This window comes from Monopterus albus, unplaced genomic scaffold, assembly GCF_001952655.1.
Source record: "Monopterus albus unplaced genomic scaffold, M_albus_1.0 scaffold202.1, whole genome shotgun sequence".
Lineage (NCBI taxonomy): Eukaryota > Metazoa > Chordata > Actinopteri > Synbranchiformes > Synbranchidae > Monopterus > Monopterus albus.
Genome location: NW_018128082.1, coordinates 460,225 through 483,568, shown reverse-complemented (window position 1 = coordinate 483,568; position 23,344 = coordinate 460,225). Strand labels below are relative to the sequence as shown.

The window sequence follows — 23,344 nt, the reverse complement described above, 5'->3', positions numbered from 1 at the left end:
TCTGCTACATTCTGAGCACAGACGGACGGACAATGTTGAATCTAGAGTCAGAAATGTTCCTCACACTTCTTACGCTCCTGTGACTCAATCTGAACCTCAGCCATAAAATAGATTTGCATGAACACAAAGTCGTTTGTATCGAGTGTTGGTGTGAGGACGTTGCTGTTGTTTAGACAAGGCAGTTTGAACCAGATTGTTCTTCTCTAATCTGAACTGTTTTGGTTCAAGATGTGTATTTGAAAGGCTCATGTCTGTAAATAAAATATTCTTTGGGTTTAGTCTCCAGACCTTTTGGATTCAAACTAGTCTATAACCCTTGGTAGCATCTCTATAATGTTGCTAATTATTTTATTAGGCTGTGCTGGGTGACACTGATAGCGGCCTGTCCTCCCACGTTGCTTCTCTTCCCTCCTCCCTTCATTACTCCTCCCCCCTTTTCCACCCCTCCTCCTGGCCCTGGCCCGCTCCTCCTCTTCCTCCGGTGATTCCTCGTGTTGAACTTCCAAGCCTGACAGCTCACATGCTGGAAGAGGAGGAGCAGACTCAGGACATCTGTGGGAAGTGAGATTATGAAACGGGTCTCCTGTCCTTTGCTGACCCCAGCCACCACCGTGACACCATGCAAGCAGAACTGACCAAATGCATGTTTGACTTTATTTTTTTATTTTAACTTTGGCATTCCGGGCCAAGTTTTTGCCTCGAGGGGTTTAGACATATGATTTTCATTGTTAAATTTTCCTCTCAAGTGCAGCGTGCTATGTCAGCCACATGCTGCTATGAACACCTTGTTTTGAAACCCATTTGAAACTCTCAAACAATGCAGGCCCGGATCTTAAAGCAGGAACATTTTGTGCCCATGTCTTTTTGTTTATCTCATCACACAGCTTTCCTGTTAGGCTGCGTTACCTTGACGTGGCAAAAATTCACAGCAGTTAACAAATACAGCGTATTTATCCACACTAACAGCCCTGGGCATGGAAACGTCTGTCAGTGCCCCACTTTGGTCCAGACAGTCACATTGTTCTGAAAGCTCCGGTATATCCAGCTCGGTGCTAAAAAGTACCGCAGTGTTTGCAAATTCACTGTTAAATGTTTTTTTAAATAGAGCATCGACTGAAACACTTAAGACAGCTGATAAACAACAGGTACCTACTTTTGCATGTTCCTTTTTCATTATTATTCCTTATATATACAGGTACAACAAAACAAATGAAACTACATGTAAATAATTTGTCACTTTTCTCCCTTTGTAGCATCTTATTTAAATACTAGGGGTGTAATGATCCATCGATCTGTCCAGTCCACACCGACTCAGAAGTATTCTGGATTAAAAAGGACACACACAACAATAAGTGTGCATGTTAAGCTTTAAACAAATCTCCTACTGCAGTGCAGGACATTTTTAACACTCCCATCAAAACTACTGGTGGTTATATGAAAGCCTGTTAATGTCGAACACTACCAGCACAACAACTCTGTGACTGTGCATCAGTGTGATTGCAGTCAAACTGGGCATGTCAGTGGGAATCCTTAACTAATTTGTGGTTAGAAAAGTGGTTAGAAAGGCAAAAAGCAACTTCCTCAAAGGTGGATAGGAGTCAGCCTTTACAACAAACACTTGCTTGCAAACACTTCATGGTTTTTTTTGTTGTTTTTTTGGAAGTGGTGAGAAAATGAAACCGTGGGCTTATTTGTGTTCTCTGTTGTCTCTCTGTTCTCCTTCCTTTCCTCCTCTTCACAGGCTGTCAGCATCAATAAGGCCATCAACACACAGGAGGTCGCTGTCAAAGAGAAGCATGCCAGGAATATCCTCATATTGTCCCTCTGGGTGCGTGAGGAGACGAGTGCCTTTATCCTGGTTTCTGTGTGTATGAGTGGAAGCGTTCTTCCGTGGCTGGAGGGTTATGTTAGTGCAAAATCAAAAGGAGAAACTCGGTGTAACCCTACCATCTACACATGGCCCTGTTCCAGAGCTAATTTAGTCATGTGTGAAAGGACAGACGGAGAGGAGCGCTGTTTGGGGTCTGCAGAGTTTTCTCTCGTATTCCATTTCATCAAACATCCTAAAAAGCACAAAATGCTAATGTAAAATAAAGGGGGAACCACTTTAGGCCACATGGACACATAACATTTCAGTAAAAAACAGTTTAAACTGATGTTAAAAATGCATGTTTTCTGGGTGAAGATTGGTTTTGTGGAAAAAAAGGTGAGTGTATCAGAGTCACATCTCTGAAAAGGAGTGACGTGGATGTCCAGACCTAGATGTAGAAGGACGCTGGGGGAGAGGTAAAGGACAAGTAAAGATATGATAAATGTAACCTTAGTCACAGGCCAAAACAATGCATTACAACACCTTGACTGTCCCCCATCACCCTGCATCCTGGGGACTCATCATGAGAAAGGCGCTCACACTTTCTGGACGGCCGTCAACCGGCTCCCTCTGTCCAGCAACGCGGTGCTCTGCTGGAAGTTCTGCCACGTCTTCCACAAGCTGCTGCGAGACGGACACCCAAACGTATGTAAAGATGACATTGTGTACTCACTGTGTGATTGCCCTGTAAATGAAGAAGAATTGTGCTTCAGTTTATTATTAAACCTTGTCGTTACGTTAACACTTTCCCCCGGTCTCCCTCCTCCTCTGTCGTCCCTCCAGGTGATAAAGGACTCCATGAGGAACAAGGCTGATTTAACTGATATGAGCAGGATGTGGGTAAGGACATAGAGATTTTTATACAGTATTTTTTGCTCTAAGGGATCCAAACCTATTCCACGGGTAATCTTCTCTACTGGTTTTTAAACATTAAACAATATAAGAAAGTTGAATAACAGACTTAATATTCAAAGGATGTGAGACAAGAAAAACATTTTCTGTTTTAAAAGGTGAGTCAGCAGCAAATAGAGGAGGAAGAGGTCTTCTGCTCCCTTTGTGGCATGAAACATTTAATCAAGTGATTTCAATGTTACATGTGCAGGTCAGGGATTTGTATCCCACCTAGAGTGTGTATGTCTTTTTTTTTTTTTAAACCCTTTATCTCCTAATGATAATTACAGCCAAAGTTGTCTTGTTAGTCCTCCTGTAATTTAAGTCCAGTCTAGTGAGATTCTTTTACAAGCGTATCTCTGAGCTGTGTTTACTTAAGAAGTTAAGTTGCATTCAGAAAGACATCGAAGAGGTTTGCACTTATCTGTGTTAATCATTAAATTACATTTGTATAGGGGTGTAACTTTATTTGTAATTTTGCGATATCACGATTAAAAAAAAATTCTCGATGCCGTTGTGGGACTGTGACGGTACATGCCAAACCAAGACATTACTAACCCCCTTTAGGACTGAGATGGCTCTGGATACAGTCATAACAGGGCTGTGTGCTACGCTTTAACAGAGATGGGCATACAAACCGGGCGCACATCCACTTAGTAACCACCCTTAATTTTCCCCCATATATTTTTTTTTTTGTGTTTGAATAATATCGCATTGTGGACTCTTTAATCATACTGTGAGTTTTTTGCATCGTTACAACCCTGCTGTTATAGCTTTTGTGACGGGGGGCTGTCTTTTTATGGTCATCATCACAGATCGCTTGTTTCTCGGCACCCTGCCGCTGTCAGAGTGGCGTGACAGACAGGGTGGCCTGTGATGGACAATGCCGTGCCAAATGTGACAGTGAGTGCTCACAACACGACATCTGCCATCTAGATGTCCGAGCTAAGAGACATTAATATTACACAAGCTAATCTGTAGCTCTCACCTGTTTGGAAGGAGCATGAGTTGAAAACTGAACCTTACTGGGGAAGTGCTTTCTGTGTGGATTAAAAGTCTCACTGGTGATAACATTTGCATTGATCTGAGTAAGTCCATGATACCAGTCAAGATATTCACAGGTTTATTGTGTAAACCTGTACATACTCTTCTCCATTAAGCCACAAAATGTGCTTAGTCACTCTTCAGTTATGTCTGAAGCAACGGGGACTTGGGTGGAGCCCCAGCTATTAGTTGTTCTTACTCAGTTTTTGCTGATGTCACTAGGCAGGAGTGTAGAGGAAATTGGGTACCTGTGACTGGGGCTGTGGCTTCTTTCTCCTGTTGTGTCATCACCCACTGCACTCCCAGGCTCAAGGAAAAGGGAAATGAGAAATTACCACTGTTGTTCAGCTTTGTCCTCACTCTCAAAACAAATACAAGCCCTGCAGTATGAAAATGTTCATTGTGTGCTTTCAGCCACAGTTATTTCTCTACAATACCAAATGACTTGCTCACTCAGTGTTCTCTTACCACCTGACATCCATGAGGAGAAATGTGAATTTTCTGCCTTTGCTCCCGTCTCCCCTCCACTCTCCTAATGTCTTTCTGCCCCTTCTTCTCTCTCCCACAGGGTCACCTGAGTGAAGGCTATGGGAAGCTATGCAGCATCTACCTCAAACTACTCATCACCAAAATGGAGTTTCACATCAAAGTGAGTTGGCCTGGCCTATAAAACCCAGCACCAGTCTCCCACATCGCTCATTATCTTTGTCTCAGACTCTCCTTTTAGTGCCAGTGTGTCTCTGGAGGGGGTGGGGCCGGCTTCATAGAAAATTCTGCCTTTTACTCTAATGGCTTCTTGAGAATCTGTAATGTAGTCTTTTCATGAGACAGCTGAGCAGAGTGGCACAGGGACCAGAGGCAGTGCTGATGCTCTCGCAGGAAAATGTAGTTGGTTGTTTCATTGCTGAGGGCTGGAAATTAATTTGAAACCAAGGGTGAGGACATTTTGGTAAGACACGACTTGAGAATCAGAGGATTGATGTGCCACTTTGACCTACAAAACCTTTGATCTGCTGTTCTTTCACATCTCCATGGCTCTATTTACTCAGCCCACTGTTACATATTCCTATAGATCAGTGTCCAGATTGATGTAAAAGCTTGAAGGGCTGTCTAAGATTTAACCTTAGCATGTCAGTGCTGCTGAACTCACAGCGGTAGAAGTAATACAAGTTCTCTGATCATGCACTCGGTAAAGGTCATTTAATCAGCATCAGTACATAAAATGTGAGATTCTGTCTGTAAATGGTCCCAGCCTCGTGTCAGATGGTGACAGCTGAACGTCATGATTTAAGTTTAAAGCTTCCTTCTGTCGTCTTCTTTCAGAATCCCCGTTTCCCAGGCAACCTGCAGATGTCAAACAGACAACTTGACGAGGCGGGAGAGAACGACGTTAACAACTTGTGAGTGAGACGCGCTGCCTCTGTTGTTATTTTGGTTATTGCTGAGTAGGACCTGCAAGAATCTCAACTGTGGGGACAAGTGTGAAATGAAATGAAACTACATGAATACTTTTAGCTGTGTCGCACCATAGCTGACCCTCGTATATGAATAGAAACCAAAAGGTTGTATCACTTTAATCAGATCAACCAACCACAGTGCTGTGTCACAAGTGTGGATTATATTGGATGTTTTACTCCAGATTTGAACATGACTCAGCCAGTCAGGACTGGCTGGCAGGAAGGAAGGAAACTCTCCTTTCTTAATAAAGAGCATCTCAGAGTAAGGCTGCCACCTGCTACTGTTGATGATGGAGCTGTGTGTCTTTGTTAGAAGCGAATTTACCTTCTTTCCCCCTCCAGCTTCCAGTTGACGGTAGAGATGTTTGACTACCTGGAATGTGAGCTCAACCTCTTCCTTGGCGGTAAGTTATTTTAGTCTGGCTGTCTGTGCTACCAGCTGTGCTTGTCTGGAGCAGACCTCACCAACACACACACACACACACACACTCAGACAGGAAGACAGTCTGACTGATAAACGCACTGTACAGGAATAGGCACTGTGACAGACAGATGTGGACTGATGATATCCATCGTATCATCAGAGCTCTCCCTCATCTGACTCGAGGCTGTTAGTGGTTACATGCTGCACTTATAACCCTGCTGTTGTCTGGGTGAGTCATCCTACGTTACGGTCTCTTAAAATATGAACTGAACTAAAAATAGACAACTGCTATGTCACCAGGAGCTCAGAAGAAATGCGGGAAAAGCTGTGCACACTCTGGTTCTTAAATGAACAGGAGGAAATTATGTTCTGGTTTCTATTTATCATGCCCTTCATTCTGTGTCCTGATGATGATATCTCCTGCTCCTCCTCTTCCTCTTTGTATAGAAATGGAGATACCTGCTAAAAATGGATCTCTACATTAGTGTTTAGGACAAATTACAAACAAAGTCCATAACATGTTAGAACATCCAGATCTCAGAGCCTCCTCTGGTCTGGTTTATTTAAAAGCATCACGTCATCCAGGGGTAAAGAAGCCAGGCCTGAGGTGTCTCTCTGTGTGTGTGTGTGTGTGTGTGTGTGTGTTTTCTAGCTGTGCAGGAAACCACACCTCTGCAGCGCACAGAGGCTCTCAGGGCCTGGCTGTGGGGTTGTTTGTGAGCAGGGCAGCAGGGAAATGAAAGAGGGCCATAATGATGGCTGCAGAGAGGGAGTCAGACAATCCAGTTAGTGTTTTATAGTGCTGTGCCCTCTTCACTTGACTTTAAACCTTTTTTTTTAAAGCACCAGCATGTGTGTTGCTGTCAGACACTTTTTTATTAGTTAATTTTCATAGCGGAGGCAGCAAAATAGAGAGACTCACAACAGCACGACTTCATTGTTTCATGAAAAATTCATGATTGATGAGCCTCATGCATGACCGTGTCTGTGTTTGTGTTAATAATCACTGATTTTTCCATGTGTTAGTGTGTGTGATGACTCCTTCTGTGTTTGTAAAAAATCCCTGATGGGTTCGCATGAGACTGTTTGTGTATACACCCACGGGCCACTCTATTAGGAACACCTGTACAGTTGTATGCAATCCAATGCAACAGTTCCTCCTTAACATCTGTGTTTATGAAGCTCAAAATGTTTGTTTTTGCTGAAATAAATGTATAAATTCACTTATACGTTTATTAGTGAAGTCATAGTTAAAGGTGGTGTTATACTAGACTACATTATATTTAGAGGTGTTTTTATACTTTTGTCCTCCTCAGTGGCCGGTGAGTGTACGTTGATCTTGTGGATGCATATTTTGATCTGTTGCTTGTTTCTTTCTCCAGTATTCAGCTCTCTAGACATGTCGCGGTCGGTGTCAGTGACGGCAGCGGGTCAGTGTCGTCTGGCCCCTCTCATCCAAGTCATCTTGGACTGCAGTCATCTGTACGACTATACTGTCAAGCTGCTGTTTAAGCTGCACTCCTGTGAGTCACACGCACACATCTATTGGCCAAAGTGAACAACTACAGACTTAATAAAAACAGTACAGAGTAAATATACAGGATGCAAATATCCAGCGTTTTTGGACCTTTTTCTGGTTACTAGAAAGCCTTCTTAACTTTCATGTTATAGTGATGCACATGTATTGACTCAAAGATGGGGAAAAGGAAAATATCATTTATAGTATTTAATAATTCACACACAACACGGGGTCGTTAGTCAACGGGCCTCATGTAAGAATCAGTTACATGAACAGATTCATCCTCAAGTGGCACATAAGAGCATTTTAAGAGCCTTTGTGGCACTCACGAGGTTTCTTACTTAGGATTTTCTCTTAGGTACAAACACATTTCACTGTTGATTAATGTAGAAATTTAGGATAAGAATACGAACATGTTCTCTTGCGAGAGGCTCATTATTTTGGAACTTTGTCGCTGTCTGTCATGACTTGTCACAGTAAAATTTATTTGATAACAGGTGTGAATTAAGAGTTTAACCCTTATTTGGGTGCTTCAACAAAAATCTTCAAAGCTATCATGTCATTTTGTTGGTATTCTTATCTGAAATCTGTTCATATGACTGTTCCTGATGAACACCACCTATTCACAGGGGAGTGCACATTAGTAGGTTTTGATTATTAGTATAATCAATGACCCAAATTTATTAAATACGACTTTCTGTTTGTGCTCTTTCTGCTCTGTTTGTAGGTGATTTGCTTTTACAAAAATATCAGTTGTCAGAAGTCAGCAGACAAAAGCCTAACACATTTAGGAGTGTTTGTAGTAGAGCTGCAACTAGTGATTTGTTTTATTATCAATTAATTTGTTGATTATCTTTATGATTAATAATTTAGTCTGAGATGTCAAAAAGTTGCAACCTCCCAGAGCCCAAAGTCAGTGTCCCTAACTTGCTTATTTTAACTGTCCAACAATCCAAAACCAAAACACATTTTATTCACTATCATTTATAATCAAAATTTGCCGCAAATCCTTATATTTGAGAAGTAGGAACTAGCAAAAACTAAGACAGTAGACACCAGTTAAGTTATATTCTGATCACCTCCACTGTTGCTGCTGCAGTCAGAAGCTGTATTACAGGATGTGAAAATATGCAGACACCTGCCAGTGATGTCTTCACTACAGTAATACTGCACTGCGACAGAGATAAAGTCAGAAAGGAGGTTAGATTTATGGCAATATCATCTTTAACAAACTGTTTCTGATGAAGAGAGGACAAATTGTGCTGTAGCCTGTTCTGGTATATCAGATTAACAGCAACAAAAGTGACTTTAGACTTTGTTCAGATCAGGACGTTATGTGGAGAAAGACACTGTACATGACTCATGTACTGGACCCCTCCTGAGTCTTGTTCATAAGAGAACATTTTAACACAAGAAATTTTCTTACATCCCTCATTTGTAGCAAATCTGTTCATATGTGTGACTCACTGTCACTTGTCAGTGTTGGATATAGGTCGTTTCTAGCTTTACCTGTAGCTCTTCAGCATCCTGTGGTACAGAAATACTGTGTGTGAACACTAACCACAGGTGACACCTCTCTTCAAAGATGAAATTGTGACACGCTCTTCTCTGAGTTAAAGAATTTTTCACACCCTTGAACCTTCAGAGACCCTCTGGCTAAACTCAAAAATGCAGTTAGTTCAGTTTCAAAAAGACTTTTCTCAGTTTCTGAAAAGTAGAGGATTTAAGCTGATATAATACTGTATATTGTACCTGAACAGTTTTGGTGTCCCCAGCCCTGACGTGTTTGTGTCTTGTGTGTTGGTGCAGGCCTTCCAGCAGACACTCTCCAGGGCCACAGAGATCGCTTCCAGGAGCAGTTTAAGAAGTATGAAGTTCACTTGCAGTCACACACAGGCAGAAAACCAGTCATTCACAGCTTCACCGTACTCTGACCGATCCTGACCCTTAGGGCTGAGCTCTTAGTGCTGAATGGATTTTTCAGTGTCAGACTCCTCTGCTCTGTCTGAACCTTCTCACATCGATTTTCTGTTTATTCCTGGGCTCCTTCTTCTTCCTGTCCTTACCTTTGTTCCTCTCCGTTTCAGGTTAAAGAGCCTGTTTTATCGCTCCAGTAACTTGCAGTATTTCAAGAGGCTGATTCAGATCCCACAGTTGCCTGAGGTGAGGGCCACCCTCACTAATTTTTAGATTTTCCACATTTTAACCACACCTAATGCTCAAGTTGATCCATGACGGTTGTTTCAGTTTTCTGTTTAGCAGATTGTTTAAGGTCCCAACAAAAAGCTATTCTGGTTATTTATAGACTCTAAAACAGTCTCAGATGCCCTTTAGTCTTTTCCATCAGTTACATCTTACAATACCTTATTATGTCTTTCTTTTCATATCAGTTTTGAAGCTAATGTCTTTTCAGATTAGAAGCTCTAGTGAGACTCACAACAAACTAATACCATAAGCTGCTCCTTACTGCTCTTTCCCCTGCTCGTCAGGTCCTGTTTCCTAGCAGTGACATAAACGACTACTGTATCATCCTGAAGCTAGCATTAACTGGTTAATGAGCAAACCCGGCAGTCTAGTAGAACACTCTGGTTACTATTAATGTGAGACAAAGCCCTAATTTTACACAAAGCATGAATTATGCTGAAATTAAAATAATGATTTAACGCAATAAAAAGGCAAACTCATGGCCATGCTAGGTTGCTAATGCTAGCAAAACAAACATGTTTAGGTATAGATGCTAACAAATCCAGAAGGAAGAACACCATATCGGAATCAAATTGGAGTCCTTTGACTGCTTTTAATTCCATCTCAAAAGACCAAACGGATGTTGACTCTGGTTTTTGTTCTTTAGCTTTGTCCCACTCTTTCTGTGCAAAAGAGCATGATCTCTTTGGTCTGGCAGCCGCTGTTTCAGACGTTTAGAAGACGAGAGGTCCCTCTTGGCTCGGTGTTCAAAATTACTACTTGCTCCTTGAAAAATGTTTCTTATAACCTTCACTCAGTGGCAGGTGGGGCTAATGTACAGGGAATATTTTGACAGTAAAAAGTAGAGAAGCTGGAATAACAACAGAAGGACTGTTACAGAGAGACACTGCATCTTGTCCCATTTATCAGACAATGTGCAGAAGATAACTTAGATAATGCACCTTTTATCAAGGAGAAGCCTATATTGTGATTAAACGTGTGCTTTGTGATTCTTGCAGAACCCTCCTAACTTCCTGCGTGCGTCAGCTCTGTCAGAGCACATCAGCCCTGTGGTCGTGATCCCCGCCGAGTCGTCGTCCCCTGAGTCAGAGCACGTGGTTGAAACAGATGACCTGGTAGACACAGACATCCCTGTGCTGCCGGTAACTAAATGCAGTCCATCTGTTTTGTATCCGATTGGCTTCTTGGCTCTTATCTGTGCTGTTGTAATCAGCAATCAAACCTTTAGGGATGTTGTGTTTGTGGGAGTTGTCAGGAGAGAACAGATGCACAGAGGGAAGCTGGTGGAAGAGCTTGATTCAGTAATAATATAATAGATAATGCAGTAATGAATGGCATTTTGCTCCCACAATCCAGCTGCAAAACACCTGGATTATAACCTCTGCATTAGCAGTTCGGAAAAATAAATCCTTTGTTTTGTTATAAATTCCAGTCAGTAGTTTAGAAGATATGAACTATTGGTGATGACTGTGTCATAATAACTATTATTCTAATTTCAGGCAGCAATATAAAGATGGCAATTATAACCTTTATATCCTTCCTTTTAAAACCTCTTGTTTTAAACACACAGGCTGCTTTGGAGACCAAGTTTGACGACCTGTTTGGCACTTCAGCTGCTATAGATCCCTTCAACTTCAACAGTCAGAATGGCATGCGCAAGGACGACAAGTAAGGCTGGAAAATGTCACATTATGAATGTCTGTATGATTATACTGCAGCTGTCATAATGATGTAAAAACATCACCCAGAAACACAGCTATTCTTCAAATCAAACTCCTGACAGTGCAACAATACTGTATTGTTTGTTATATTAATACATCAACATGCAGAGTCCTGTTGCTTCAGTCATAGTTCATCAGAGTGACAGCCCAGGGGAAGAAACTGTCCTTGTGTCTGGTTGTTTTGGCATACAGTGACCTGTAGCGCTGTCCAGAGGGGAGGCGTTCAAACAGTTTGTGTCCAGGGTGTGAGGGGTCTGCAGAAATCTTCTCTGCCCTCCTCTTGACCCATGAAATGTACAGGTCCTCCATAAAGGGCAGGCTGGCACCGATGATTCTATCTGCCATCTGAACTGTCCGCTGGAGTCTATTCCTGTCCTGTTTGCTTGCTGAGCCAAACCAGGCAGTGATGGATGAGCAGAGAACAGACTCAGTGTAGAACTGTATCAGTTGTAAAACTAATGCAAAGTTAGAAAAGAATAAGGGCACAAATCAAACAAAAATTCAGTTCTGACAGATGACAGTCACCAGTGTCAATACTGTGAATTTATTTATTTGATTACCGAGAGCTGCTTTGTCTGTATCCGTCAGAGACCGTCTGATTGAACAGCTGACGAGGGAGATCCAGGCCCTCAAAGATGAGCTGGAGTCTTTCAGACTGGAGGTAAAGACTGGGGGAGCCTCATTTATGCTGTTACTGGTTTCATTTCTCTTTTCTTGCTTCATTGTGTCTCCATCTATCACCAGAGTGGTCGGTTGTGTCAGGCGCTGAGGGGGCGTGTCAACGAGCTGGAGGCAGAGCTGGCCGAGCAGAGCCACCTGAGGCTGCAGGCTGCAGGAGAGAGCGAGTTCCTGAAGGCTGAGCTGGATGACTTGCGGAGGGTCAGAGAGGACACCGAGAAGGAGCAGCGGAGCCTGACGGAGATAGAGAGTAATGTAGTTTGAAGATTTCCGCTTTTAGGTTTAGGCCCCTTCATTGTTTAATTCTTCTATTTGCTCCTGGTTGTATCCAAGACTCTACTAAGGGATGTTGACTTCAGATGTTCAGATGTTGTGGGAAACATTGCATCTTCTCTTGTTCTTGTGGGGTGAGACCACAAAACATACAGTATATTACTTAAATGCTTTAGATTTGGAGACGGTTTCTGACACTGACCAAAATAAGGCAAGAAAACGAGTGAGTTGAAGCACAAGAGAAGATAAAACTAAAGGTTATTTCATGCATTTCTGGTGCTGTTGCCTCATGTGCTGTAAACTGTGTTTGTCTGTGTCTTACATCAGGAAAAGCCCAGGCCAATGAGCAACGGTACACCAAACTGAAGGAGAAGTACACAGAGCTGGTTCAGAGTCATGCAGACCTTCTGAGGAAGGTGAGAGAGACAGAAATCACTTCTACATGATCTTTAAATCCTTCTGTGTGTCCCTGTGCCCAACCACAAAAGTGCCGTCCTCCAACTGTCCTTTATATTTCCACTAAGCTGAAGATCTAGCGTATGTCTTAATTACTTTGGTGTGTTTCCCTGCGTGTCCTCGTTGGGGTGTGTGTGTGTGTGTGTGTGTGTGTGTGTGTGTGTGTGTGTGTGTAGAATGCAGAGGTGACCCGGCAGATGACTGTGGCTCGGGCAGCACAGGATGAAGTGGAGGCAGTGAGGAAGGAGATGCAAGAGAAGGTGAAGGCTGCCCAAGAGGCTTCAGACAGGCAGGTGAGGATGAAATCGATATTACAATTGCTAATAAACATGTGCAGCAAGTTAACCCCATGCTTTTAACTCAGTGTGATTTGCTAGAGGTTCAGAAAGCTTGAACCATACCGCTCTAGCTATTCTGAGCTTTGCAAACTGTACAGAGCAGGAAATTGAAGAAGTGTCATCTGAGGGCTGAGAAGATGTTTGAAGGGCCCACAGACTCCATTAGAGACTCAGCTGACTCTCAAATCTGATATTTCACTTTAGATTAAAGTGTTCCTATTATTTATGTTTACAAACTGAGCTGGTGTGAGCTGCCTCTACTGAGATTTTGACTTTTCTTGCGCAGGAGAAGGAACAGCTGGAGCAGCTTCAGGAGCTCCAGAGAGAGCTGGTGTCCACCCGGGTGGAGCTGGACTCCCTGAAGACCACCATGGCCTCATCACAACAGGTCACTCAGCTTTACTACTCCTTTCACACTAAAGGTGTTTTCCAGTTTGTGTACCACTCTGCACTTGTGTTCTTCCAGATGTGTTCCAGCTCAAAGTCTGCACCCAGTCAAGTACTTATAAAAAACAAACAAACAAACAAAAAAAACAGAAGTGTTCTTGCTCTGTCCATTTTGTCAAGGATGCTTTGGGAGCTGACTTGTGTGGACTTGGGGCGGTCAAGTATCCTAGAATACACTGCACACCAGCTATCAGCGTTTGAGCTCAGAGCTGTTATAATTTTCATCCTAGGACTGAATGCAGCCCTTTTTTCCCCATAATGATAACCACAGAAATTTAGACAGATAATATAATTCTAGATCCTGGATCCAACTTTTCAAAAGCCAGTTTTGAAAGCTTGGTAAATCAGGGTCCTAGATCCCGACTCTGATGGTGGAAGTTTACAGCTTACAACTCTTGAACTTTTATTTATGAATGCGGCATGCAAGCCCCCCACCCCCCAAACAGTGAAATGTTCCAGCATGATCAAATAACATTTTCCATTTTGTCATATTTCTAAAAAAAAACATTGTCTGTGTGCTCCTGCTTTACTTCCCTCTCTGTCATTCCCTCCATCCCTGTTTTTGTCTTCCCTCTTAGTCACTGACTGCTCTTCTACTTCAGCCATTATCTCATTCAGTTTCTGACAGAATTGAAATGCTAATACATTTCTTTGACATCAGTGATTGAATGAGTTGGTTTTCAGAGTGGGCAAATTGTTTAAACAGAAGAAGAACTGCTCTCTCCCTAAGCCTCTCTCCTGGCTTCGTTTTTCATCTCTGCACGACCGAGCTAAGTGGAACTTGCGGATTCCGAGTTGTTTACAACAGGCTCCTGAAGGCATTTATTTAAGAGACCAGAATGAAAACACAGAAGCATTAACTCTTTGTCCAAATGACAGCTTGTATAAATGCACATGTTTGGGTCCTTGCATTCTACATACTTACTGGATATTAGTGGAGGATTTCATTACAGGATCCTGAGTATGATGTTTATTCTTGCATGTTATGTGGACGTAATACACCTCTGTCTGTAGCTGTTAACTCTCACTATCCTTGACAGCTTCACTGATTGACTGAGTGCCCTTGACTTCAGATGTTTCTCTGTATATGAACTGTACCTCTCTTCTCTCTCTCTCAGCCTCCCACTCCTGTCACCCTATTTTTATAGCATCTACGTATTCACTCTGTCACTCTTTCTGTCCTCCTCCATCTCTCTAATCTCACACACAGCAGCCCACATTTTCTCACTCTTGTCACATGCTTCTAGTGTCCAGCTCTTAGCAGCTTCTGTCATGCATTTTTATATTCTTAACAATTCTCTTTCATGTCTGTGCATTTCTCCTCCTCTGTCGGACCTCCTGGCACCCAGGCTGTAAGTCTCTCGCCTGTTTATTGTGGAAACACCTCATTGTTTAAACCTCTGCCTACAAAAGGAGAGTAGTTAATAGTCCAGATATTTCTTCCAGCACACAGGATCTGATGTAACTTCACTCTGTTGCCACAGCTCATTGCATTGCAGCAGGTTGCACAACCACAGCTGCGTAGTATTCTTTTGATTGTAAACTTGACCTCCACCCACACCTCTCGAGAGACTGTCTGCCTCTCCACAAAGTGGAGCCGGTATTGTTATAATCAGTAGCTTTAGATAAAGTGCTTCTTTATTGTGAGGTCGGAGCATTCGCATCATTCCACATCCGGACATGTCCTGACAGCTACATACAGTATAAACCAAACCATGTTGCTCTTTTCATTGTGTCTTGAAATCATTTTCTTCCCTTGTCTGTTTCATCCTTTTTTATTGTCTGTCCATCTTTTATTTCCCCCATGCAGTCAAGTGAGGCTCTCGGCACACAGCTGGCTGCCCTGGCGTCTGAGAAGGCTGAGCTGGTGCAGTCTTTGTCGAAGGTGGAGACAGAGCTGGTAGTCCAGGGGCAGGAACTAGAGCGAGTCAAAAGCTCACTGGCGACTGAGCGGGAGAATGGGGTGAAGACAGCAGAAGCCTTGCAGAATCAGCTCAATGAGAAGGTGAAGGCTTGTCACGTTCTTCATTAGCTTTCCTAATTAACTCTGGTAATCAGCTGTCATACATCAAGCAGATGTTTCAGTACCAAATAACAGAACCACCGAGAGTCATTGTATCTAATGACTATCTTTATTTTTCCTATTTAGATTCTCTGGCATTTCACATAAAGGTTGGTGCAGTAAGTTTAGCCATGTCTGTGTATCTTTGTGTTCACAGGAGAGCAGGGAGCAGGCCCTGGAGAGCCAGCTGGTGGCAGCTCGCTGGAGCAGTCTGCAGGCAGCTGTGGAAGAGGCAGAGAAGATCATCCGGGACTCACTGGCTCAGATAGACAACCCGGCACACATCAGCTCCACCAGCTCCGCAGGTCAGAAGCACATGCTTTAAAGCTGTGGCAACTGTTACAACACACAACGATGCTGCTGTGATTCAGACAAGGAACACTAATTAGCACTGTGTGTAGTAATGTTTTTTGTCTTTGCTTCTATCTCGTCGCCCCGTGTCTTCTGTCTGCAGATTACCTAGCATCCAGGTGTCAGGCTTCTTTAAACTGTATTGATCGACTCCATTCTGCCAGAGAGGCTTTCATAGCAGACAACACGGGTGAGATGAGTCGCTTTAGCTTTGTAAAGATTCTGTACATTCTGTAAAGAATTGTAACAACAGTTGTCATTTTAATGGTAATTCTCAAATGGAAAAACACATGTTTTAGCCACTTGTAGCTCTGCATTTTAATGAAATACACTGCATTCGGTCTAATATAGCTGTTTCCTGTTAGCTAATAAGGTAATGGCTCGCTATTGTCCCTCCTAAATGCTGGCACAGTTGTTGTAAGGTTTCTGTAGCTCATGTTCAAAATACAATTTCTTTGTTTAGATGTGTCTGAGCTGGTACGAGCAGTGACCCAGTGTGGCCACCTGGTGGGCGACGCTATCGTTCAGGGTAGTGCCACCTCCCACATGGTGCCTGTGGAGCAAGCTGATGGTAGGTTTGTATGTGCATGTGTGTGATACAGAGATATAGAGAATAGATTGCAGTCTCCAGTTCTCTCCTGATATTAATCTGTGGGTGACTCCTTCAGCCCAGACATGTTGCGACTTGTCTGTGAGTAGCTCATCTCCCGTGTTACATGATTACACTAAGGTTGTACAATGTGAGTCGAAACTATTGTCTACATAATGTATTGGGGTTTACACTAATTGCAGCACTGGAAAATAATCTCCCTGTGAGTCTGTCATAATATCAGTTTGTATATCTGAATGTCCGGCTGCAGAATTCACTTTCACCTTTCAGAAAGGATAGAACAAAATTACAGACTTCAAACATGACTAATGTTTGTAGAATTTGCTCTCAGGAGAGATTTTAGCAGCCTGGGCAAGTCTAAACAAGCCAAAATATAAATGAGCCCTGGCCATTTCTGCAACAACAAACAAACGTGTAGAACTGAAACTTGTTCCGGCTGAAGCTCCGTTTGTAGCTGTCGCTCTGGGAATCGATGGAGAGCGCTTTGTCCTCAATTTGCTGAAATAGGTGAATTCGGCATTTGAAAGCCTGTGTACAGTTTGATGCAAATCAGCCGTCCTACATCTAAAAACACAGGTCAACAGCTGCTTTAGAGGTACTTTTAGTGTCCCTCCTCCTCCTCAGCAGAGTGGCTGTTTCAGCTGTTAGTTGACACTTAGCCTGAGGGGATGTAGTATAATTAACACGGCAGCTGCAGCCACTAGTGACACTGTTATGCATAAGAGTTTACAGAAATCACAGTATGTTTTTTATTATATACTTTATTGGCAGTCATTTGTGTGATAACACATGTGTTTTCCCTATCCTTGTCTCTCTCCCTGTCAGCCCTGTCTGAGAGTGTGAAACTGTGTGGGACTGAAGCTCTGGCTCTGCTGGGACAGCTGAAGCAACGGGACAGCCTGGCCGCTGCAGACAAGAGCAAGCTGAAGGCAGCTCTCGAGGCCATCTTAGCCACCGCAGAGGTCTGTACTTAATACTTACACACTAATGTTTGTACAGTTGCCGCATGATGATGATTTTACAAAATCTAGACCTCGGTAAAAGGTTAGAAGGTTTCTTTTTTGTGTTGTTTGATGTGTTCAGTCATCTTTACCAACTTCAGCCTCTGTTCTTTTGTCATTTCAGAAACTGCGTCCTCGGGGTTTGGAGCTACAGCAGGGTGAGCTGGGAGACCTTGTGGAGCAGGAAATGGCTGCAACTTCTGCTGCTGTGGAGTCAGCAGCTGCCAGGATAGAGGTGTGTGTGTGTGTGTGTGTGTGTGTGTGTGTGTGTGTGCGCTGTGTTCATCTGACAGCAGATGTGTAATGAAAAGTATTTTCTGTGTGTGTAGTTTATGTGCTGTGTGAAAACTTTGCCCCGTTTCACTTCACAGCAGTATGAACTTCAAAGTGCCTTTTGTTCTCTGTCTTTTGTGTGTCCGTGGATCCCAACAGGAAATGCTAAACAAGTCTCGAGCAGTTGATACAGGAATCAAGATGGAGGTCAACGAAAGGTAAAACTCGGATTAGCGCTAGGTTTGAGAGCTCTAGAGAAACAGACTAAAATCAGTTTTTCACCGTTGCATCACGTACAGTTAATCATATATCTGCAAACACAGCTGTCTCCCAGGTGGAAAAGTCTTCACTCAGGGTCTAATTTGTTCCTAAGGGGGAAGAAAAAGTCAAAACTGAATACTTGAACAATCTTGCATCTAAATGAGTTCACAGAGAGTGCAGGGACATCACCTTTGTTATTCTTACAAGAATATCACATTTTCCTGAAATAGAAGTACAGCTGACCCACAAACAAACATTTCTACTTTCTCTGGCTTTGTCTCGGCTTCGCTCCTCTTCCCAGCACTCAGCCAAGCTTCCAGTTATTTGTTTGTGGAAGCAATTGGCCCATGATGTCATAGATACAAATAAAGGCAATGAAGTGGGAAAGGATGCTCTTTGACAGTCACTTGGTGTTTCAGTGCAGCTGCAGATAATCGTGCACTGAGGGCCGATGTGCAAAGAATTTCATCAGTTCAGTCACAAAGTCTGTGCAAACTGCAGTCTAAAGGCAGTTTGTTCAGAAATCTGTTGATTACATTATTGGGGAGACGTTTGGCTCTCTGCACCAACCTTAACCATCACGGTGATTTGTTATGAGCACTGAACCTTCCAGTGCTACAGGGATGGTGGCTCTTTAGGGTTTAGATTCATACAGATGTCAGTTTATGTTTAAACTCCAGAAATGAAGATAAATGGTGTATTATTCATAAAGGCTGTGCAACAATTCTCTTTGTGGGAAAGTTTTCTGCGCTCCCTTTTCTCTCATCTCTACCACTGACCTAATTATAAATGTAAAAAGAGTTGTTTTCTTAATAGCAGTTAGCTGCAGATAAATAAACAACTACTGCAGCCTCAGATATTGAGAATTTAGGTCAGTGGTGCATTGGTCTTGTGGTAACTCAACTGTGGCGAAACTACTTCCTAATAGAGGCTAATTTTCTTTTGTTTTGAGCTCTAGTGTTTAAAATGAAGCAGCTGTGTGTACAGGTTGTTGATATTTTTTTAGCAACATGGCTCATAAAATGAGCAGATTGGATGAATATAAATTGCATCCAAAATATTTGCAGGCACACAAGATGTTTTCCTTCATGTGATCATTGTTAGCAGCAGCTTGTGTCCTCTGCTCTGTCGCCCCCTGCAGGATTTTGGCCTCCTGCACGGAGCTGATGCAGGCGATCAAGGAGCTCATTCTGTCATCCAAAGATCTGCAAAGGGACATCGTAGAGAGTGGCAGGGTGAGATATTCTCTTCTTTGTTTCTTCCCATAGTGAATAGAAAGGAACAGTTTTGGGACTGTTTATAAATTTCTCATCAGATTTTGGATAATCTGCATAATTTCTTTAATTACAAAATATAACCCCTGCGAACTGACCAATTAGAATCTACAGTTTATTGGTCGTAAATACTTAATTGTAATGTCTAAATTTCATATTAATATTGGTAGAAAGCTATTTTTTGGTCCATTATATGTATGTAGTGTATGTTGCATGGTCCAGGGGATTTGTACTGTTGTGTGTGTGTGTCGTTTTTTTTTTTTTTTTTTACTTAAAATACAGAATATGTAGATACGAAAAAATATGTTGACACCTCACCAAAACTATACTAGTACTGTTTCAGGAAGTAACAAAAATAAAATGTGTTATGGTGAAATCCCATTATTTTAAAAATGTGTAATTATTATTCTGATGAGTGTTGTTTTATACAATTCACATATATGTTAGACTAAAGATTTGCCCTTAAATCCCTGCACCCCAGCGCAGCTCTAAATCAGAAATGCTGATATTCTGTCAGTGTGAAAAAGGCCTGTTTCCAGCCCTGTGTTCATATCTGATCATTTCACTTATATATGTTTTAACTTCTCCATGTGTCCACCAGGGGGCAGCATCTATGAAGGAATTTTATGCCAAGAACTCCCGCTGGACTGAGGGGCTGATCTCTGCCTCCAAAGCTGTGGGATGGGGCGCTACGGTCATGGTGTAAGTACCAGTCCTGCCCTGAGAGTCTCTCACTCACCACACAGAGTAAAAGGACATCAGGTCAACAACAAAATGGTCTTAACAAATATTGACTGAATGAATCCCTTGAGATCGTTTTGCACTGTGCTGTGTGTGTTCCAGGGATGCTGCTGATCTGGTGGTGCAGGGAAAAGGGAAGTTTGAGGAGTTGATGGTGTGTTCACATGAAATAGCTGCCAGCACAGCACAGCTTGTGGCCGCTTCCAGGGTGAGCAAAGGTTACACCAACTTCATTTTCCTACTCGAGTCTGGATATGTGAATAAAGGCAGTAGCACCTTTTAAATCTATACAAGTGTAGTGCGTGGTTTAAATTGGTATTTGCTAAGTCGGAATAAAACTGCAGTGTCACAGGAAATCCCTTCATCTTCAGGTAAAGGCAGACAAAGGCAGTGCCAACCTGCAGCGTCTCCAGCAGGCATCCCGAGGCGTCACACAGGCGACTGCAGTTGTTGTGGCCTCCACCAAGTCTGGGAAGTCCCAGATTGAAGAGACAGGTGAGAGACTAGGAATTTTGATTGAACTTATTACATAGTATCCAGATATTAGCTTTTTTTCCAACTTTGTAAAAAAAAAAAGTTTTGATTTCTAAAATTGTGGGAGCTATAAACTATAATTAAAAGTCCAAATTTGTTTGAGCATAATTTGTTGTTTGTGTCCAGATACAATGGACTTTTCCAGCATGACTCTCACACAGATCAAACGACAGGAAATGGATGCACAGGTGAGCAGCAGGATGCACCACAGGAGCAAAATACACATGATTGATTCTTAAAAATTGTGTTTCAAATCAAGCAAAAAAAAAAAAAAAAGGTGGCTTTCATTGGTAAAAAGAAATCATCTCCTCTCCATTGGTCCATAGACTCTAAAGGTACATTGTTTTTCAACTTCTAAGAAGCTGAGTTTTCAGGCTTCACTCTGTGTTGTGCCTTTGCTTTACCCCACACTGAAAGACAAATACAACAAAAGCCTGGACCTGCTCACACACTACAAAAAAGAATAATGAATTGTTTATCAGAATCTAACCATTTTTTATAACAATAGCATTGTTATAAAAGTAAAAAAGATAATTAACTGCTTCTCTGGTTCATATCTAAACTCTATTCACTATACTGTGCTTTAATGAATATAGCAACAGCTACTCAACTATTTTATGTATGTGATTCATAAAAATAACTGTCTGCTTGGAGTGTTCGGTTTTCCATGGTTTGCGAGGGGAATTGACAAGTGCATGTTTGTCTGTGTTTTGTCAGGTCCTGGTTCTAGAGCTGGAGACTCGTCTGCAGAAGGAGCGAGAGCGTCTCGGCGAGCTGAGGAAGAAGCATTACGAGCTGGCCGGCGTAGCAGAGGGCTGGGGCGAGGACGAGGAGGGTGAGGACAAAGGCCCATCACAGTCATTGTACATCAGATACACCCAAAACATAGTGCAGTAAGAATGTCAACAATGACCACAGCCTGTTTTCTCCTCTTCCTCCACAGGCACAGGTTGAGACAGCCCTTGCTATTGCCCCTCTTCTACCAGAGGACCATCCTCCCTCTGCCCCTTTCTATTTATATACACTTTTCTCCCTTGTTTTCTTCTATCTTTTTTGTTTCTTTGTTGGTTATCAAAGCCAGATGAAAAGGTGCTTTCTTTTTAAGCCTGCTTCTCCACCTGTGTCTGAAGTTTCAAGCACCAAGGGCTCAACAGTGGGGGCGTGTGAGGAAGGAGCAACCAGATGTAAGGAGTTGGGGGAAAGAAAACGTTACAGGCCACCTTCCCACCCTCGCACCCTGCCCTCGTCTCTCCCGCAGGACTGTGTTGGTGAAAATCAGCAATGAAGTTGATCTACTCTGCTGAGTATTTATCATCATCATCATCTTGTTCCTCTTCTTCCCCTTTTTTAAAATATGGTGCTCTGTCAAGGAGTCACAGCAGCGACGCTGTGAGCACAAGTTCTACACCAGACATCCCAGGATGCACTGCACAAAGGCCAAACTCTCAGTAGAAAGAGGGGAGATCGGTGACTGTCTGCCCCAAAATCATCTGTTCTTGTGTAACATAGATGGCATGCATGCACACTTACTCAACCAAGTGTTTTTGTTCAACGTTGTGAGCTCATAAAGCTGCAGGAGCCTGAACTGCTCTTCGTCACTTTGATGCTCTCCTGCTCTGTAGTTTCTTTGTATTCTTTTCTCACTGTGAGTTATCACCTTATTAAGTCCATACCACTACACTGGCTGGTTCAATGGACTTTCTGCCTTTCACCTCCTCACTATTGTAACGACTGTGACTGTTAACTTGAGCCGACCTCCCCCTTTTTTTTTTTTTTAAACAGACATTTGAATGGAAACTCTTAAAACCGCTCCATATTGTCAGTGTGCACTTTCAGAACGGGAAAAGTAGCACAGGTTTTACCTCTTAAGTCTTCCCCTGTGAGCTTTGCCACTGCCGACTACCTCATGCTACATCATCAGAGGTCAGAGGTAGCGATGCATCGTGGGGAGGTCTGATGAGTAAAGAAGTGTTACCTAAACACTAACAGCACAAGGTTCATTTGGCAAGGGAGTAGTAATGTTTGAATTAGGACAGGGAGCAGTGAGAGGTAACCCTATGTTTCTGATCTAGAAAACAACACTTTGGGGTCGGCTGCTTTTTCTTGTGTAATGAAAGTTTTTTTTCTTCTTCTTTCTAACAACAGTTCAAGACTGACAACAAACACAAAGTTGTTTAATAAAAGTGAAGACCCATTATTGGTGCATATTTTTAGATCTGTCTTTTAGTGGTCAAGCAGCAACACATCTTTAACAGCAGCAGAGGCTTTGGAGCTGGGATCCAGACACAAAATGAACTGCTAACGATGTTGTCTTGTGACAGGCAGCGTATTTCTGTTCCTCCTGGAAAAGAAACGACCCTGGCAGCAATGACGGCTGTGCTCCTGGTGAGGATGCACTGCAGGAGACGGGACTGCCTGCTTAAGTCAGCTAAATCTGCAGGAGAAGCAAATCCTTCAAAAGTTTGATACTTTCAAATCGAACTTGAATGATGGATTCCGAGAGCCTCCCACTGCACAAGTCTTTTATTAGTGAAATATTTTAGAGTCGCCTGGTTTATTACATGATCCTGCCTCCTCAGATACCCTGCAGGACTGGTGGGTGACTGCAGTTTTATAACTCCTTCACTAACTGTGCATTGCCAGGACCCAGGCAGACTCTTAAGTATGCAGTACACAGACTGCAGTGTTTTCAATAGCTTCCTCAAGACCAAGTAGCTGTGTATATAAGCTACAAGCCTTCTATTGTTGGAAATTTTTTTTTTTTTTTTTTAAATCTAAAGCATCTGTTTCTGCATCTCTCCAAGGAAGAATTTCGTTAGATTGAATTAGGGATACAAAATGATGCACAAACACCACACATAGCTAATATAAGTCGTTATTTTTTTCTGTAAGATGCTGTTATTTAACAGAATTT

At 42.5% G+C, this 23,344-nt stretch overlaps 1 protein-coding gene across 6 annotated transcripts in view; it reads left to right on the top strand.

Moving 5' to 3' along the window:
• Nucleotides 1-22,627, top strand: part of hip1 (huntingtin interacting protein 1) — a 41,467-nt gene extending 18,840 nt beyond the window's left edge. For all 6 annotated transcript variants that reach the window (XM_020618229.1, XM_020618230.1, XM_020618231.1 and 3 more), the window contains 30 exons: nucleotides 1,742-1,805; nucleotides 2,373-2,515; nucleotides 2,654-2,710; nucleotides 4,374-4,454; nucleotides 5,129-5,205; nucleotides 5,605-5,666; nucleotides 7,069-7,209; nucleotides 9,015-9,072; nucleotides 9,293-9,368; nucleotides 10,409-10,552; nucleotides 10,981-11,078; nucleotides 11,720-11,792; nucleotides 11,876-12,059; nucleotides 12,410-12,498; nucleotides 12,715-12,831; nucleotides 13,163-13,264; nucleotides 15,134-15,328; nucleotides 15,543-15,690; nucleotides 15,840-15,926; nucleotides 16,200-16,307; nucleotides 17,172-17,308; nucleotides 17,472-17,582; nucleotides 17,780-17,838; nucleotides 19,023-19,116; nucleotides 19,757-19,857; nucleotides 19,999-20,104; nucleotides 20,268-20,391; nucleotides 20,557-20,618; nucleotides 21,148-21,265; nucleotides 21,374-22,627. In XM_020618229.1, coding sequence (XP_020473885.1) covers nucleotides 1,742-1,805; nucleotides 2,373-2,515; nucleotides 2,654-2,710; nucleotides 4,374-4,454; nucleotides 5,129-5,205; nucleotides 5,605-5,666; nucleotides 7,069-7,209; nucleotides 9,015-9,072; nucleotides 9,293-9,368; nucleotides 10,409-10,552; nucleotides 10,981-11,078; nucleotides 11,720-11,792; nucleotides 11,876-12,059; nucleotides 12,410-12,498; nucleotides 12,715-12,831; nucleotides 13,163-13,264; nucleotides 15,134-15,328; nucleotides 15,543-15,690; nucleotides 15,840-15,926; nucleotides 16,200-16,307; nucleotides 17,172-17,308; nucleotides 17,472-17,582; nucleotides 17,780-17,838; nucleotides 19,023-19,116; nucleotides 19,757-19,857; nucleotides 19,999-20,104; nucleotides 20,268-20,391; nucleotides 20,557-20,618; nucleotides 21,148-21,265; nucleotides 21,374-21,384 — 3,027 coding nt within the window. In that variant the 3' untranslated portion in view covers nucleotides 21,385-22,627. The remainder of the gene's footprint in view (nucleotides 1-1,741; nucleotides 1,806-2,372; nucleotides 2,516-2,653; nucleotides 2,711-4,373; nucleotides 4,455-5,128; nucleotides 5,206-5,604; nucleotides 5,667-7,068; nucleotides 7,210-9,014; nucleotides 9,073-9,292; nucleotides 9,369-10,408; nucleotides 10,553-10,980; nucleotides 11,079-11,719; nucleotides 11,793-11,875; nucleotides 12,060-12,409; nucleotides 12,499-12,714; nucleotides 12,832-13,162; nucleotides 13,265-15,133; nucleotides 15,329-15,542; nucleotides 15,691-15,839; nucleotides 15,927-16,199; nucleotides 16,308-17,171; nucleotides 17,309-17,471; nucleotides 17,583-17,779; nucleotides 17,839-19,022; nucleotides 19,117-19,756; nucleotides 19,858-19,998; nucleotides 20,105-20,267; nucleotides 20,392-20,556; nucleotides 20,619-21,147; nucleotides 21,266-21,373) is intronic.
• Nucleotides 22,628-23,344: the final 717 nt, after the last annotated feature.